The sequence below is a fragment of the Zingiber officinale genome, chromosome 6A (genome assembly GCF_018446385.1).
Source record: "Zingiber officinale cultivar Zhangliang chromosome 6A, Zo_v1.1, whole genome shotgun sequence".
Classification (NCBI taxonomy): Eukaryota; Viridiplantae; Streptophyta; class Magnoliopsida; order Zingiberales; family Zingiberaceae; genus Zingiber; species Zingiber officinale.
Window position 1 is genome coordinate 83,497,994 of NC_055997.1, and position 14,202 is coordinate 83,512,195.

The window sequence follows — 14,202 nt, forward strand, 5'->3', positions numbered from 1 at the left end:
ACAGAAAATACCCTCTCATGTGATAGCCTGCTTAGTTTACTTTTGTAGCAAAAGAAATCGAGCAGGCGAGATGGTTGTGGGGCTAGCCGTGTGGGGCGCCCAATGTATGGCATTTGCAGAGAAGTACGTAAATCCTACTCCTCCGAAGCAATGATAGAGCGGTTATGCCCTCAAGCAGTTAATCAAGCATTTAAGAGTTAAATCTTAACTGACACACTATTGGAATTTTCCTCCAATGGTATAACAACTTACAGAATGTTGACCACTTGGATAAGCCTCCACGAGCATTTTTTGATTCATCCTGGTGATCAGTGGAAAACTTTTATAAGGTCAACCAGTTACCTCCAAGATTAGTCAGTTAAAAAAGTTAGATAGCTAGATTACTAAAAAAAATACTTAAATTGTGTGCCTAGGGCAATAGTGTAGAATTTACTTTAGCGGCCGATAGGAAAACTTTAATGGAGCTGGACTGGTGATAAGCTATGAATTGACACATTAATTTTGGGTTAATATTTGGTGTTCTTTGTATATTTGCACATGTTTAATTCCAATTTTAATCATATTTCCCCAAACAAGGTTTTTATGAGCTTTATGATGTTTCTCCATCTTATGCATGATTTATTTCTCATTATGTGAATTTGGTCTTGTAGGGTACTAATGGGTTCATGATTCAAGTGGAGGCATGGTTCACTCAACCAAATGGAGCCCAAAGCCCTAACTGACCCCAATTGAGCTTGGATTCGAGTCAAACCCCAGCTGGACCAAACCCTAGGTATAAAAGGGAATTTTTGGCACGGTGAACAGTGAGCTCGCGCTACTGTTCATCGTGCCAGTTTTTGTGACGGCGCAGACGCAGCTCCCTCCCTCCTTCCAGAGCTTCGAACCAGCTTGTCTTCACCAGCGTGGAGTTCCTCAACCTCCGACGATCAGATTCCGACCATCAGTTCTCATCAGCGATTGGATTTGGCGAGCATGGTACTGTAGCTGTGGGCTGCGATTTTCAGCTCAGATCAGCGGCGTTCTTCTGGTCTGAGTTTCCATTCCATCACAGGATTATCGGCGGTGGTCCTCCGGTGATTCTGAGCCCTTTTTCCGACAGTTTTCCATCCATTTCAAGCCTTCGTCCAGTTCGTGACTCCAGTGCCAGCGAACCCAGCAGCGTGCAGCAGAGAGACACTTCAGGAAACTAATCTCGCTGTATTTTTGTGAGCTGATACAAGTTAATCTGAGTTGTCTCGAGTTCAAGGACACTATCTGATTTCTGTTGGAGTGTTCTCTGCAGATCTTTGTGTGACGGCAAAGAGAAGACAAACTGATTTCAGATTTGAGTTGTAGGGATGTTAGGTTTTCTTTGCAGTTTGTTTCTAGCTTAGGTTTTCTTATTCCTGCAGATTTGTTTCTGAATCTGATAGTTTATATTTTGGATTTAGTTGTAGTTTCATTTTTTACATGAATCTGATATGCTTAGTTCTGTTTTTGTGTGCTGTCTAGTTCTGTTCGTGCAACAGAATTGCTACAATTCTGTCTTCTTTGTTTGATATCAGCATTTCTGTTTGAACCTTCCATCCATTGATACTTTAGTTGGAGTTAAAGAGTAGAGAATTTGTAGTGAGATGAGTTAGATGTGATGTTTAGCTCTTGCATGTTTTGGTTCTGCAGTTAAGGACATTGATTCTGCAACTTGTTTTCCATTTGGTAAATTCAATTTGGTAGAGAGAATTTGCATGTTTAGCTTAGGTTAGATCTTAAGTTTGTTTAGGAATAATTTCGAATCTGTGGTTTTCATAAATGAAATTTGGTTGAATTCCATTTAATGCAAATGTGGTTTAAGTGTTTCATTCTTAGCTGGTTTTAAAATTCATTGCTGTAAGATTAATTATTGCCAGCAAGTTCAATTCTGTTCTCTTTTGCATTTTAATACCAAACCCCCATTTTATATCTAGAAAACCCAAAAAGAGTGTTCGAATCTTAAACAAACACAATTCTAGCATAATCCTTGAAAAATTTGACTCGGGCCTTATACTAAAGCATTTCCTTGTGTAGTTGTGGGTTTTCGATTATAACATTAATTTGGGAGTTTATTTGTGACATCAATTTTGAAAGCTACCAAATTTTGGCGCTGTTGCTGGGGAACTTCTAAACTTTGCTAGAATTAATTGTTTGTTTTGGATTGTGAATAATTTTCTCAGCTTTAGTTTGCTGATTTTTATGATTTTATTGAATATCTACTGAATTTTGATTGTTTATTGGCTTGCATGACTAGGTCTTCCTTTGCAATATTGCTTGAACTTGACCCGGAGATTGAGAGAACCTTTTGGGCTTTAAGGAGACAAGCTAGGTTAGCAGCAACTTGTGAGAGCAGAATTTCAGAGATGGATAATCAGATAACAGAAGGGGATCGAACTATGAAAGAACTTGCAGCACCAGATGTGGCTTATAAGTACTCATGCATCACTTATCCAGATTTGGCAGGAGATTTTGAATTCACATTAGGACTTATTCATCTGCTTCCCAAATTTCAAGGCTTATCAAGAGAGGATCCCAACCGCCATCTACATGAATTCCATGTGGTTTGTTCAACCATGAAGCCACAAGGGATTTCAGAAGAAGACATTAAGTTGAGGGCTTTTCCATTCTCTTTGACGGGAGCAGCTAAAGACTGGTTATATTGCCTTCCAGCTGGATACATTACGAGTTGGATTGATATGAAGAGAGCATTTTTGGATAAATTTTTCCCAGCTTCTAGGACTGCAACTATCAGGAAGAGCATTTGTGGTATTCAACAAGTAGTGGGAGAGACTCTTTATGATTATTGGGAGAGATTCAAGAAGCTGTGTTCGAGTTGTCCACAACATCAAATTAGTGACCAGCTCCTTGTTCAATATTTTATGAGGGTTTACTTCCCATGGATAGGAGCATGATAGATGCAGCAGCTGGAGGAGCCTTGGTGAATAAGACTCCAAATCAAGCAAGAGAGCTAATTTCAAATATGGCAGAAAATTCACAACAATTTGGGAGTAGAGCTCTCGGTACTAGAGTGGTTAATGAAACTCATTTAGTTTCAACTGAGCAACAAGAAATTAGGAACAATTTGCAAGAATTGACTTCTCTAGTGAAGCAAATGGCGTTGCAAAATTCAAGTCATGTTTCAAATTTTCCTTTACCAATGATGAAGTTGTGTGGAATTTGTTCAAGCCAAGATCACTCTTCGGATCATTGTCCTAATCTACATCAAGATGAATCAGTTGCAGCCATTTCAAGACCTCAATTTCAGCAATACAAATATGATCCCAACTCTTCAACTTACAATCTAGGGTGGAGGGATCATCCAAATTTGAGGTATGGGAATGTATTTTATCAGCAACAACCACAAGGGCAGATTCATCAGCCATATTATCAGAATTCACAGAATCAACATCATTACCAGAATCATCCAGCAAGTCATTCTCAGCAATATCAGCAGCCTCAATTTCAGCAAAACTTCAGCCAAAATTAGCAATTTCAACCATTCCAGAATTTTCAGCATTCAAATATTGTAAGTCAGCCACAGTTTCAGAATTCACAGAATCAGCACACACATTTCCAGCATGTTCAGTAACCTGTGCAGAATTTCCAACAGCCAAGTAGTACAAATCAGCACTAATCTCAGCTTGCACTGCCTTCTTCTTCAAGCCCAAGATCAATGCAACCTCAGCAGAACTTTAGCAGCTCAAAAATTGAGGATTTGATGCAGCAAGTGCTTCAACAACAACAGCAGATGATGCAACAGCAGCAACATCAGCAGAGGACTGATACAACATTGCAAAACATTGAAAGGCAGATTGGGCAGCTTGCTAGCAACATTAAATTGATGCAAAATCAAGGATCTGGGCAATTACCTTCACAACCGACTCCAAATCCTAAAGGAAATGTGAGTGCATTAACTCTTCGAAGTGGTAAAACAATTTCAGACCCGAATTCGAATTTTTCAGCTAGATCACAACAAGGCATATCCAGGACAGCTTCAGATTTGACTCCACAAAGTTTCCAGAATTTTCCAGCAAATTCAGAGCAACCGGATTCTGCACAGCATGGGATTAACGGAGCGGATCAGCAACATTTCAATCAACCTGCAACTTCAGATTCTGATCAAATTGGTGGATCAGATTTCAGTTTGGAATTTACTACAACAGCAGCTCCAAATTCAGCACAGAATCTAGAAAATTCTGCACATAATTTGGACAGAAATATTACCCAGCAAGGAGCTGAGCATTCCATTCCGTTACCTTTCCCTCAAAGAAGTGTACAACCAAGAAAAGAAATGGAGGAAGAAAAGGCTAGGGAATATCAAGAATTGGTGAAATTATTTAGTAAGGTTGAAGTGAATGTGCCTTTGCTTACAATGATCAAGCAAATTCCTAAATATGTCAAATTCCTCAAGGATCTTTGTGTGCACAAAAAGAAATTAAAGGGGAATGAATTGATAAGTATGGGAAAGAATGTTTTAGCATTACTTCAGCCAGTTCCTCAGAAGTGTGAAGATCCAGGAGTTTTCACAGTGCCTTGTGTGATAGGCGATTGTATTTTTGAGGATGCGATGTTAGATCTTGGAGCTTCTATTAATGTGATGCCTAAATCAATTTTTCAGTCATTAAGAATTGGACCTTTGCAGCCTACAGGTGTAGTGATTCAGTTGGCCAACCGAAGTCAAGCACACCCAGCAGGAGTAATTGAGGATGTATTGGTAAAAGTGAGGGAGTTAATTTTTCCTGCAGATTTTTACATCTTAGATATGGAGGGTGATGTGCTTGCAAACAGGGCTCCACTTATTCTTGGACGTCCATTCTTGAAGACTGCTAGAACCAAGATAGATGTACATGCAGGAACTCTTTCTATGGAGATAGGAGACACAGTGGTTCGTTTCAGCATTTTTGAGGCTATGAAGCATCCTAGAGAGGATCATTCTATACTTAGCGTGGATATATCGGAGGAGTTGGATGGCATGGAGTTCTTGTCAGATGTTGATTCAGAATTAGAGGTTTCTGATTTTGGTATGGAGAATGAATTCATTGCATTGTTGGAAGATATTTTAGATGTGGAATCTGATGTTAACTTAAGTGAATGCGTAGGGGATTGCTTAGGAGAAGCATTACCCCTAGGATCGCTCAGAGAGGAAGAGGTATGTGTAGGGGATTGCTCAGCAGCACTACCCCTAGAATCACCTACTAATGACCAGACACAGGAGGAATTAAAGCCATTGCCTCAACATTTGAAGTATGCCTATTTGGGAGAGAATCAGCAGCTACCTGTCATCATAGCTCAGAATTTGGAACCGGATCAGGAGGAACGATTGTTAGAGATTCTGAGACAGTATAGGAAGGCAATTGGATGGACTCTGGCAGACATTTCTGGGATCAGTCCTTCCATTTGTATGCATAAGATTCACTTAGAGGAGGATGTGAGGCCAGTGAGACAGCCACAGAGACGACTAAACCCATTGATTTTGGATGTTGTAAAGAAGGAGGTGACTAGACTCTTACAGGCTGGCATCATTTATCCGATTTCTGACAGTAAATGGGTCAGTCCCATCCATGTGGTTCCGAAGAAGTCAGGGGTGACAGTGGTAGCTAATGAAGAGAACAAACTGGTGCCCACGAGAGTGAAGAATTCCTGGAGAGTATGTGTGGATTACAGGAAGCTGAATCAAGCAAGCCGAAAGGATCATTATCCACTTCCCTTTATTGATCAGATGTTAGAGCGGCTGGCAGGTAAATCCCATTATTGTTTTCTTGACGGTTATACTGGTTATTTTCAGATTTGCATCGACCCAGAGGACCAGGAGAAGACTACCTTTACCTGCCCTTTCGGTACATTCGCATATCGTAAATGCCATTTGGATTGTGCAATGCTCCAGGTACTTTTCAGCGATGCATGGTGAGTATTTTTGGTGATTTATTAGAGCATTCCATGGAAGTTTTCATGGATAATTTTTCTGTTTATGGTTTTTCTTTTGATGCATGTTTGGAAAACTTGTCTCGAGTTTTGAGTAGATGTATCGACACGGATTTGGTTTTAAATTTTGAAAAGTGTTATTTTATGGTAGAGCATGGCATTGTTTTAGGTCATATAGTCTCTAGGAAGGGCATTGAAGTAGATCCTGCTAAAGTTAGCGCTATATCTTCTTTATCTTACCCCGCATGCGTGCGGGAGGTTCAAGCTTTTCTTGGCCATGCAGGATTCTACAGGAGATTTATTAGAGACTTCAGTAAGATTGCTCTACCCTTATCTCAGCTACTTCAGAAGGATGTCATGTTTGATTTCGATCAGAGGTGCAGAGAGGCTTTTGACAGATTGAAGGAGGCTCTTACTTCAGCACCGATTATCAGACCCCCAGACTGGTCCTTACCCTTCGAGTTGATGTGTGATGCTTCAGATTATGTAGTGGGAGCCGTACTGGCACAGAGAGTGGATGGAGAACCACATGTTATTTGCTATGCTTCCAAGACTTTGGACTCAGCTCAAGCAAACTACACAACAACAGAAAAAGAGCTTCTTTCTATTGTTTTTGCTTTAGATAAATTTAGATCATATCTTCTTTGTTCTCATGTGATTATCTTTTCTGATCATGCAGCTTTGAAGTATCTCCTCAAGAAGCCTGATGCAAAGCCTAGATTAATCAGATGGATGCTTCTGTTTCAAGAATTCGACGTAGAAATATGTGATAGGAGCGGGAAGGAGAACTTGGTTGCAGATCACTTGAGCCGAATTGAAAGAGACTTGGACCATTCGGCCATTGATGATGATTTCAGGGATGAGCAGCTTTTACAGCTACAGGGTGAGTCTCCATGGTATGCGGATCTAGTGAATTTCTTAGTTGCACATGTTTATCCCAAACAATTTTCAAAAGCTCAAAAAGATAAGTTAAAAAGTGATTCAAAATTCTATGTTTGGGATGATCCTTATTTGTGGAAGTTTTGTAGTGATCAGATCATTAAGAGATGCATACCTGACTCTGAGTTTCAGTCTGTACTTACTTTTTGTCATTCTTTTGAGTGTGGAGGACATTTTGGACCACAAAGAACTGTTAGGAAAATATTAGAATGTGGTTTGTATTGGCATACCCTTTTTCGTGATGCTTATGCTTTTTATCGATCATGTGATAGGTGTCAACGAACTGGGAACATAGGACTTAGAAATGAAATGCCTCAACAATTCATATTATTTTTTGAGATTTTTGATGTTTGGGGTATTGACTTTATGGGTCCATTTCCTGCCTCTTTTGGTTTTGTTTACATTTTATTGGCAGTTGATTATGTTTCCAAATGGGTGGAGGCCATTCCCACTCGGACTGATGACTCTTCTGTTGTTGTTAGTTTTGTCAGGTCTCACATATTTTGCAGGTTTGGAGTACCCAGGGCGATCATAAGTGATCGAGGGTCTCATTTTTGTAACAGACACATGAAGACTTTGCTACATAAGTACGGGGTTACACATAAAGTTTCTACATCCTATCACCCGCAAACAAATGGGTAAGCAGAAGTGTCTAATAGGGAGGTGAAATCAATTCTTGAAAAGACTGTGAGACTGGATAGAAAAGATTGGAGCAAAAGACTTGAAGATGCACTATGGGCTTATAGGACCGCTTTCAAGACCCCTATAAGAATGTCTCCATATAGGATTGCGTATGGAAAAACATGTCATTTGCCTGTGGAGATTGAGCATAGGGCGTATTGGGCGGTTAAAACATGCAATCTTGATAGTGATACGGCTGGAGAAGAAAGAAAATTGTAACTGCAAGAACTTGAAGAGATTAGATTGGAAGCCTTTGAGAACTCACGGATTTACAAAGAAAATGCCAAGAGATTTCATGACAAACAAATTGAAGTGAAAGAGTTTCAAATTGGTGACAAAGTACTTCTATATCGATCTCGTCTCAAATTGATTAAAGGTAAGTTGAGATCTAGATGGGAAGGACCTTTTTGTGTTACTCATGTTTTCTTTTATGGAGTGGTTGAGATTCAGGATATGTCTACTGGCCGGATTTTTAAAGTTAATGGACAGAGGCTTAAAAAGTTTCATGAAGAAGTGAAGGGCTTGGTGGTGGAGGAAATGGAACATGTTGATGCTATCTACTCGAGTTAGAGGGGAGTTTCACTTTATCTTTTGTTCCTTTGCAAATGAATAAATTTTAGATTTTAGTAGTTTTTCTTATATGTTAGGAGAAGTTTCAGTTTCATTTAGAATTTTCTTGCATAAATAAATTTTGAGTTTCATTAGTAGTTTTTATTTTTGCATAGTTATAGTTTTGGAATTTAGGTTTTATGTTCATGATAGTTACCATTTCTTTGAGTTTGATAGTCTTTGTTTTAGGAATAAATGGTACTTCCTTCTTTTGACATTTCCTTGTATCATTTTAAGGGATTTGAAAAGGGATGTTAAATTTGATTATCTTGTTTAAAGACTTTGTGGCATGATTGAACTCTAGGATTGCAAGAAGTTGATACTAGTGATGGATTCTTGATTGATGAAATGGTATGATAACTTTTATTTACCTAGTGAGGTTTGAGCCAGATGCACTTGTAGCTTATTTCACTCTAGAACTTGCTTCAAATCTGATTTATACCATTAGAGCAGTGTTGAGTCATTTTTATGAAATTTACTCCATTATCACATTGCCCTCACCTATTTTTGCTATTTCTCTTGTCATGATTCATCATATCTTTATTCTTTTCTCATGTTTTATTTCTTTGGATGTGGTTATCTTGGATGATATGTGATGATTTTATTTTGACCGGGACGGACAAAAGAGTAAGTGTGGGGGAGGTGTGTAATTGAAAATTGAGTTCTTTTGTTTTGGTGGAGAATGTTTTGATTGAGAAAATGAATTCTGCAGAATTAAGTAAGTTCAGTGGATGAAAATTGCTGTGTGTTATTGTTCCAATATTGATACATTTGATTGAAATCTTGTGAACAGATTGGAATCCGGAAATTGGTGCATGGTTAGTTTTTTTTTTATAGAAATAGAATTCTACAGAAGTGAAGAGCAGATCTGGGAATTCTGTGCCAGTTTTGTACCAAAATCAGAGTACAATATTCGAAGTGAAGAAAGCTTAATTGGAATTCAAGAAGAGACTGGAAACAAATGGTATGTAACTGTCATGGCATTTGCAAGATTTAAAGAAAAAAAAATCAATCAGAACAGAATCTGGACAGCAGAATTCAGTTCATTTGTAGCTGGGAAATTTAATCACAATGGACTTTAATGGGGAATTCAATTGGTGGCAATTATTTCATCAATTAAGCACTTGAATGGAGTATCAATTACCTTGAAAACTTGAAGGAAAAGGGCATCAATTGGTACCTTAAACAATGAGGACATTGCTGGAATTCAGAAATTACAGTAACTTCCTACTTGATGTCACTTGCTGAAACAAGACAGAAATCAAGCTACTGTTTGATTAAGTGATTGTGAAGTTTATTGGGATAAATTGTGAAGCTTGAAGTGAGAGCAGCAACATCAGGTGAGGATACCAAGTGTTGAGCTGAAAATTCAGACAACTGTGAAGAAAACTGTGAAATTCTGTGAAGATGAAGTTGAGAGCTGTTAGAGTATGAAAAAAATTCAGAATTGACATCATGGAGAGGAGAAGCTCAGATTAAGTGCTGAAACATGAAGTAACAAATGGGGAATTGGCATTAATAGCTTCTATTGAGATTCAATTTAATTATTGGAAACATGATATAGCAGTGACATTTTACAGCATTTAAAGGCTGAATTTTGGTGAAAGGGAAGAGTAAAAGAAGATAATGATAGCTCTCAAATTGGGAAGTGCAACTCAATTCAAAGAAGAACAAGTGAAAATTGAAAGGAATGGATTGCTGAAATGACATGAATGAGTATAGTGTAGAAAATCAGAAGATGCAGTTTTGCAGAAAATGGAAAATCAGAAGATGCAGTTTTGCAGTTTTGTGCCAATTTGGAATGATAATTGCGATGAGCCAGAGCTGCTGGAAAATGGAAGGACTTTGGATATGCATTGTAAGGGTCTGTAGAGACAATATGAAGGAGTATTGAAAATTTCTTGTGGGTGAACATGTTAGATTGATACAAAGTCTAGCATTGAAGGAAAGCTGAAACTAGAGTGCAGAATGGAGTTTAAGGGGCTAATGACCATAGCAAAATCTGAAATCTAGCTGCCACTTAGTATTGATAATTGGTTATCCTTCTTCTCTAGAGTTACAAGATTTAAGATAAGAAATTGTATACCAAATCAGGAAACAAAGCTGGAAACTGAAACTGAACCAAAATGGCAGCCTGAATTTGGACTGTTACTGCAGTGAGAAAAAGTAAATCCAAATTGGAATTTTTGTGCTATTGCAGGGAAAGAGAGTAAGCTTTACTATCTGTCAAATGCAGAAGAGAGTGTTAAGAGAAAAGAAGTGAACATTTGCAGAAGAAACTGCATCCTGATTTAGCTCGGAGTAAAGGCAAACCAGTTTTGTGCCAAAGACAATTTGTTGAATTGTGCCAAGTTATCTTGCTATTTTAATCTGAAATGAATGGAGTTAAATTATTAACTTTCTTCCAAGGTTTTCTTGCTATTCCAGAGTGCAGAATTTCAGATTCAATTGGGGATTTCGAAGAAGCTGCAGCGTAGGAAATGAATGGAGTTGTAGGAACAGAATGTTAGTTGCTAGTTCAGTTTCTGAAATTGAGGATACAATCTGCACTGCAGCTATACAATCTGCACTGGGAATGGAGCGAAGTTAAAGGAAGATTGCAGATTGGTGTGTTTACAAAATCAAAACAGTAACAAGAAGCAATGGGATGAAGAAATGCATAATTTGGTGCTTGGCCGAAATTGAACATCACATAGCATTCTAGTTCCATGTCTTCCACTTCAATGTGAAATTTATTTTCTTCCTTACTTGATCAGAATTAATTCTTCCATTTACATCCTAATTTGCTCTTCCTTACAATGGTTGTGAATTTTCATGATTTTGCATCTTAATATCTGTGATGGAGGTTGAATTAGATGAAAAGCAAGCTTATGGTAGTGGATTTGCTATGAGTAGCTTGAGTGATCTCCACCTTTGTAAAATTTGAGATTAGGAAGAGAGCCACCTCAAATTACCTTGGGAGAATTAGAAATATTATCATTTTCACTTTATTCATGATGGATGAAATTTACTAAGTATTGAACCAAGGTGAAAATAGAGATCATGAATGTGTGAGTCTATGAAACTTGATACTTACATATAACTTCCTTTTACTTTCTTTTGGACTTGATCAAGACTAGTTAGGAGAAGGAGGTACCATATTAGTTGTTATTTTAGTTGGTTCACTTGCACGAGGCGTGCAAGAATAAGTGTGGGGGATTTGATAAGCTGTGAATTGACACATTAATTTTGGGTTAATATTTAGTGTTCTTTGTATATTTGCACATGTTTAATTCCAATTTTGATCATATTTCCCCAAACAAGGTTTTTATGAGCTTTATGATGTTTCTCCATCTTATGCATGATTTATTTCTCATTATGTGAATTTGGTCTTGTAGGGTACTAATGGGTTCATGATTCAAGTGGAGGCATGGTTTACTCAACCAAATGGAGCCCAAAGCCCTAACTGGCCCCAATTGAGCTTGGATTCGAGTCAAACCCCAGCTGGACCAAACCCTAGGTATAAAAGGGAATTTTTGGCACGGTGAACAGTGAGCTCGCGCTACTGTTCATCGTGCCAGTTTTCGTGACGGCGCGGACGCGGCTCCCTCCCTCCTTCCAAAGCTTCGAACCAGCTTGTCTTCACCAGCGTGGAGTTCCTCAACCTCCGACGATCATATTCTGACCATCAGTTCTCATCAGCGATTGGATTTGGCGAGCATGGTACTGTAGCTGTGGGCTGCGATTTTCAGCTCAGATCAGTGGCGTTCTTCTGGTTTGAGTTTCCATTCCATCACAGGATTATCGGCGGTGGTCCTCCGGTGATTCTGAGCCCTTTTTCTGACAGTTTTCCATCCATTTCAAGCCTTCGTCCAGTTCGTGACTCCAGTGCCAGCGAACCCAGCAGCGTGCAGCAGAGAGACACTTCAGGAAACTGATCTCGCTGTATTTTTGTGAGCTGATACAATTTAATCTGAGTTGTCTCGAGTTCAAGGACACCATCTGACTTCTGTTGGAGTGTTCTCTACAGATCTTTATGTGACGGCAAAGAGAAGACAAACTGATTTCAGATTTGAGTTGTAGGGATGTTAGGTTTTCTTTGCAGTTTGTTTCTAGCTTAGGTTTTCTTATTCCTGCAGATTTGTTTCTGAATCTGATAGTTTATAGTTTGGATTTAGTTGTAGTTTCATTTTTTACATGAATCTGATATGCTTAGTTATGTTTTTGTGTGCTGTCTAGTTCTGTTCGTGCAGTAGAATTGCTACAATTCTGTCTTCTTTGTTTGATATCAACATTTCTGTTTGAACCTTCCATCCATTGATACTTTAGTTGGAGTTAAAGAGTAGAGAATTTGTAGTGAGATGAGTTAGATGTGATGTTTAGCTCTTGCATGTTTTGGTTCTGCAGTTAAGGACATTGATTCTGCAACTTGTTTTCCATTTGGTAAATTCAATTTGGTAGAGAGAATTTGCATGTTTAGCTTAGGTTAGATCTTAAGTTTGTTTAGGAATAATTTCGAATATGTGGTTTTCATAAATGAAATTTGGTTGAATTCCATTTAATGCAAATGTGGTTTAAGTGTTTCATTCTTAGCTGGTTTTAAAATTCATTGCTGTAAGATTAATTATTGTCAGCAAGTTCAATTCTGTTCTCTTTTGCATTTTAATACCAAACCCCCATTTTATATCTAGAAAACCCAAAAAGAGTGTTCGAATCTGAAACAAACACAATTCTAGCATAATGCTTGAAAAATTTGACTCGGGCCTTATACTAAAACATTTCCTTGTGTAGTTGTGGGTTTTCGATTATAACATTAATTTGAGAGTTTATTTGTGACATCAATTTTGAAAGCTACCAACTGGTCACCTATAGGATTAGGTGGCATAAGCTGGATACTTGGTACTAAATCGATTTACCCTGACGGCTGATGAAAAAATTTCTGTGAGACAAGGCCGGTCACTCCAAAATTAGTCGAATCAATTGGATATCTAATGTCAACTAAAAAAATACTTAAATTCAACCCTAAGATAATTGTGCAATGAGGAGCGCCTTCTCAATTTCTTAAAAATCTAAAACTTGAGTTATAATTTTAATAAATTAATAGATAATTTTTTCTTAATGAACCATTGATTAAAATATTGAGATAACTTTTTTTAATGAATGATTAATTAGATACTTTTTTTTTTATGAAGGATTGATTAAAAATATTGCGTAAGTACTTTCTGATTTTTCTGATTTCTCTTTTATGGCGGGTAAAAAACGTTCGTAGGGTGTGAATTAAAAAAACCTTAAATCCTAAATGGGGAGATAATTGCACATGCCAGTGCTTGCTTAACAAATGATTAGTTTGAGTGCAAATTCAAATGTTTTTCAAACTTAATTAATTAATAATTTGAAGGAGGATGAAAATTTGCTAAAAGTCCCTAAAAAACGCACAACTGGAAAGTCAAAACAATTATTTCTTTCCCTTATTTAAACTGTCTTCATTAATTGCACAATACCGTAAAAATTAGGTCATTATTATGTCTAAAATTATGAATTAATTTCAATCAAAGTGATTCATAATTTATTATTATACTTTTCGAACTATAAATCTTAAATTTTAAATATTAGTATACCAAAAATACTAATTTTAAATATTATTATATTAAAATACTATTTATTATTTTAATTAAAATTATTTAAAGTATATCAAAATCACTTTAAATTAATCAAATCACTTTAAAGGTAGATCCGCTACCTTAGCGGCCCCCTAGTACCGGTTCCATGAATATAAAGAGAGGTTCATATAGATACACAGATCATAGGCGCATGACAAACCATTTTAAAATAATTATACTAAGTAGCTATTAATTAACTGCTATAATATTACAATAATATTATCACTATAGTAAAAATATCATTTAGTGATGACTAATTTCCTAGCTAACACATTTGTTGTTGTCGCTAATAGTTAATAGGGACAAATACTTTTCGTTGCTACCATCATCACTATAAATTTGTCATAAATCATACTTAGCGATGAAAGTAAAGATTTCGTCACTAAGATTAATGACATAAGAT

At 37.3% G+C, this 14,202-nt stretch overlaps 1 protein-coding gene across 2 annotated transcripts; it reads left to right on the forward strand.

Moving 5' to 3' along the window:
* The first annotated feature begins 3,673 nt into the window (after positions 1 to 3,673).
* Positions 3,674 to 12,364, forward strand: LOC121996749. 2 transcript variants are annotated; one of them, XM_042550826.1, is made up of 2 exons: positions 3,674 to 10,885; positions 11,538 to 12,364. In XM_042550826.1, the coding sequence occupies exon 1, from the start codon at positions 3,683 to 3,685 to the stop codon at positions 5,915 to 5,917; it is 2,235 nt and encodes a 744-aa protein (XP_042406760.1). In that variant the 5' UTR covers positions 3,674 to 3,682; the 3' UTR covers positions 5,918 to 10,885; positions 11,538 to 12,364. The 2 variants fall into 2 exon arrangements, with proteins under 2 accessions (XP_042406760.1, XP_042406761.1); XM_042550827.1 differs by having other exon boundaries at positions 3,674 to 6,814.
* Positions 12,365 to 14,202: the final 1,838 nt, after the last annotated feature.

Bases quoted from the DNA above. Each gene is read 5' to 3' on its own strand.
- LOC121996749 (XM_042550826.1), top strand. From the start codon at position 3,683: ATGCAACCTCAGCAGAACTTTAGCAGCTCAAAAATTGAGGATTTGATG.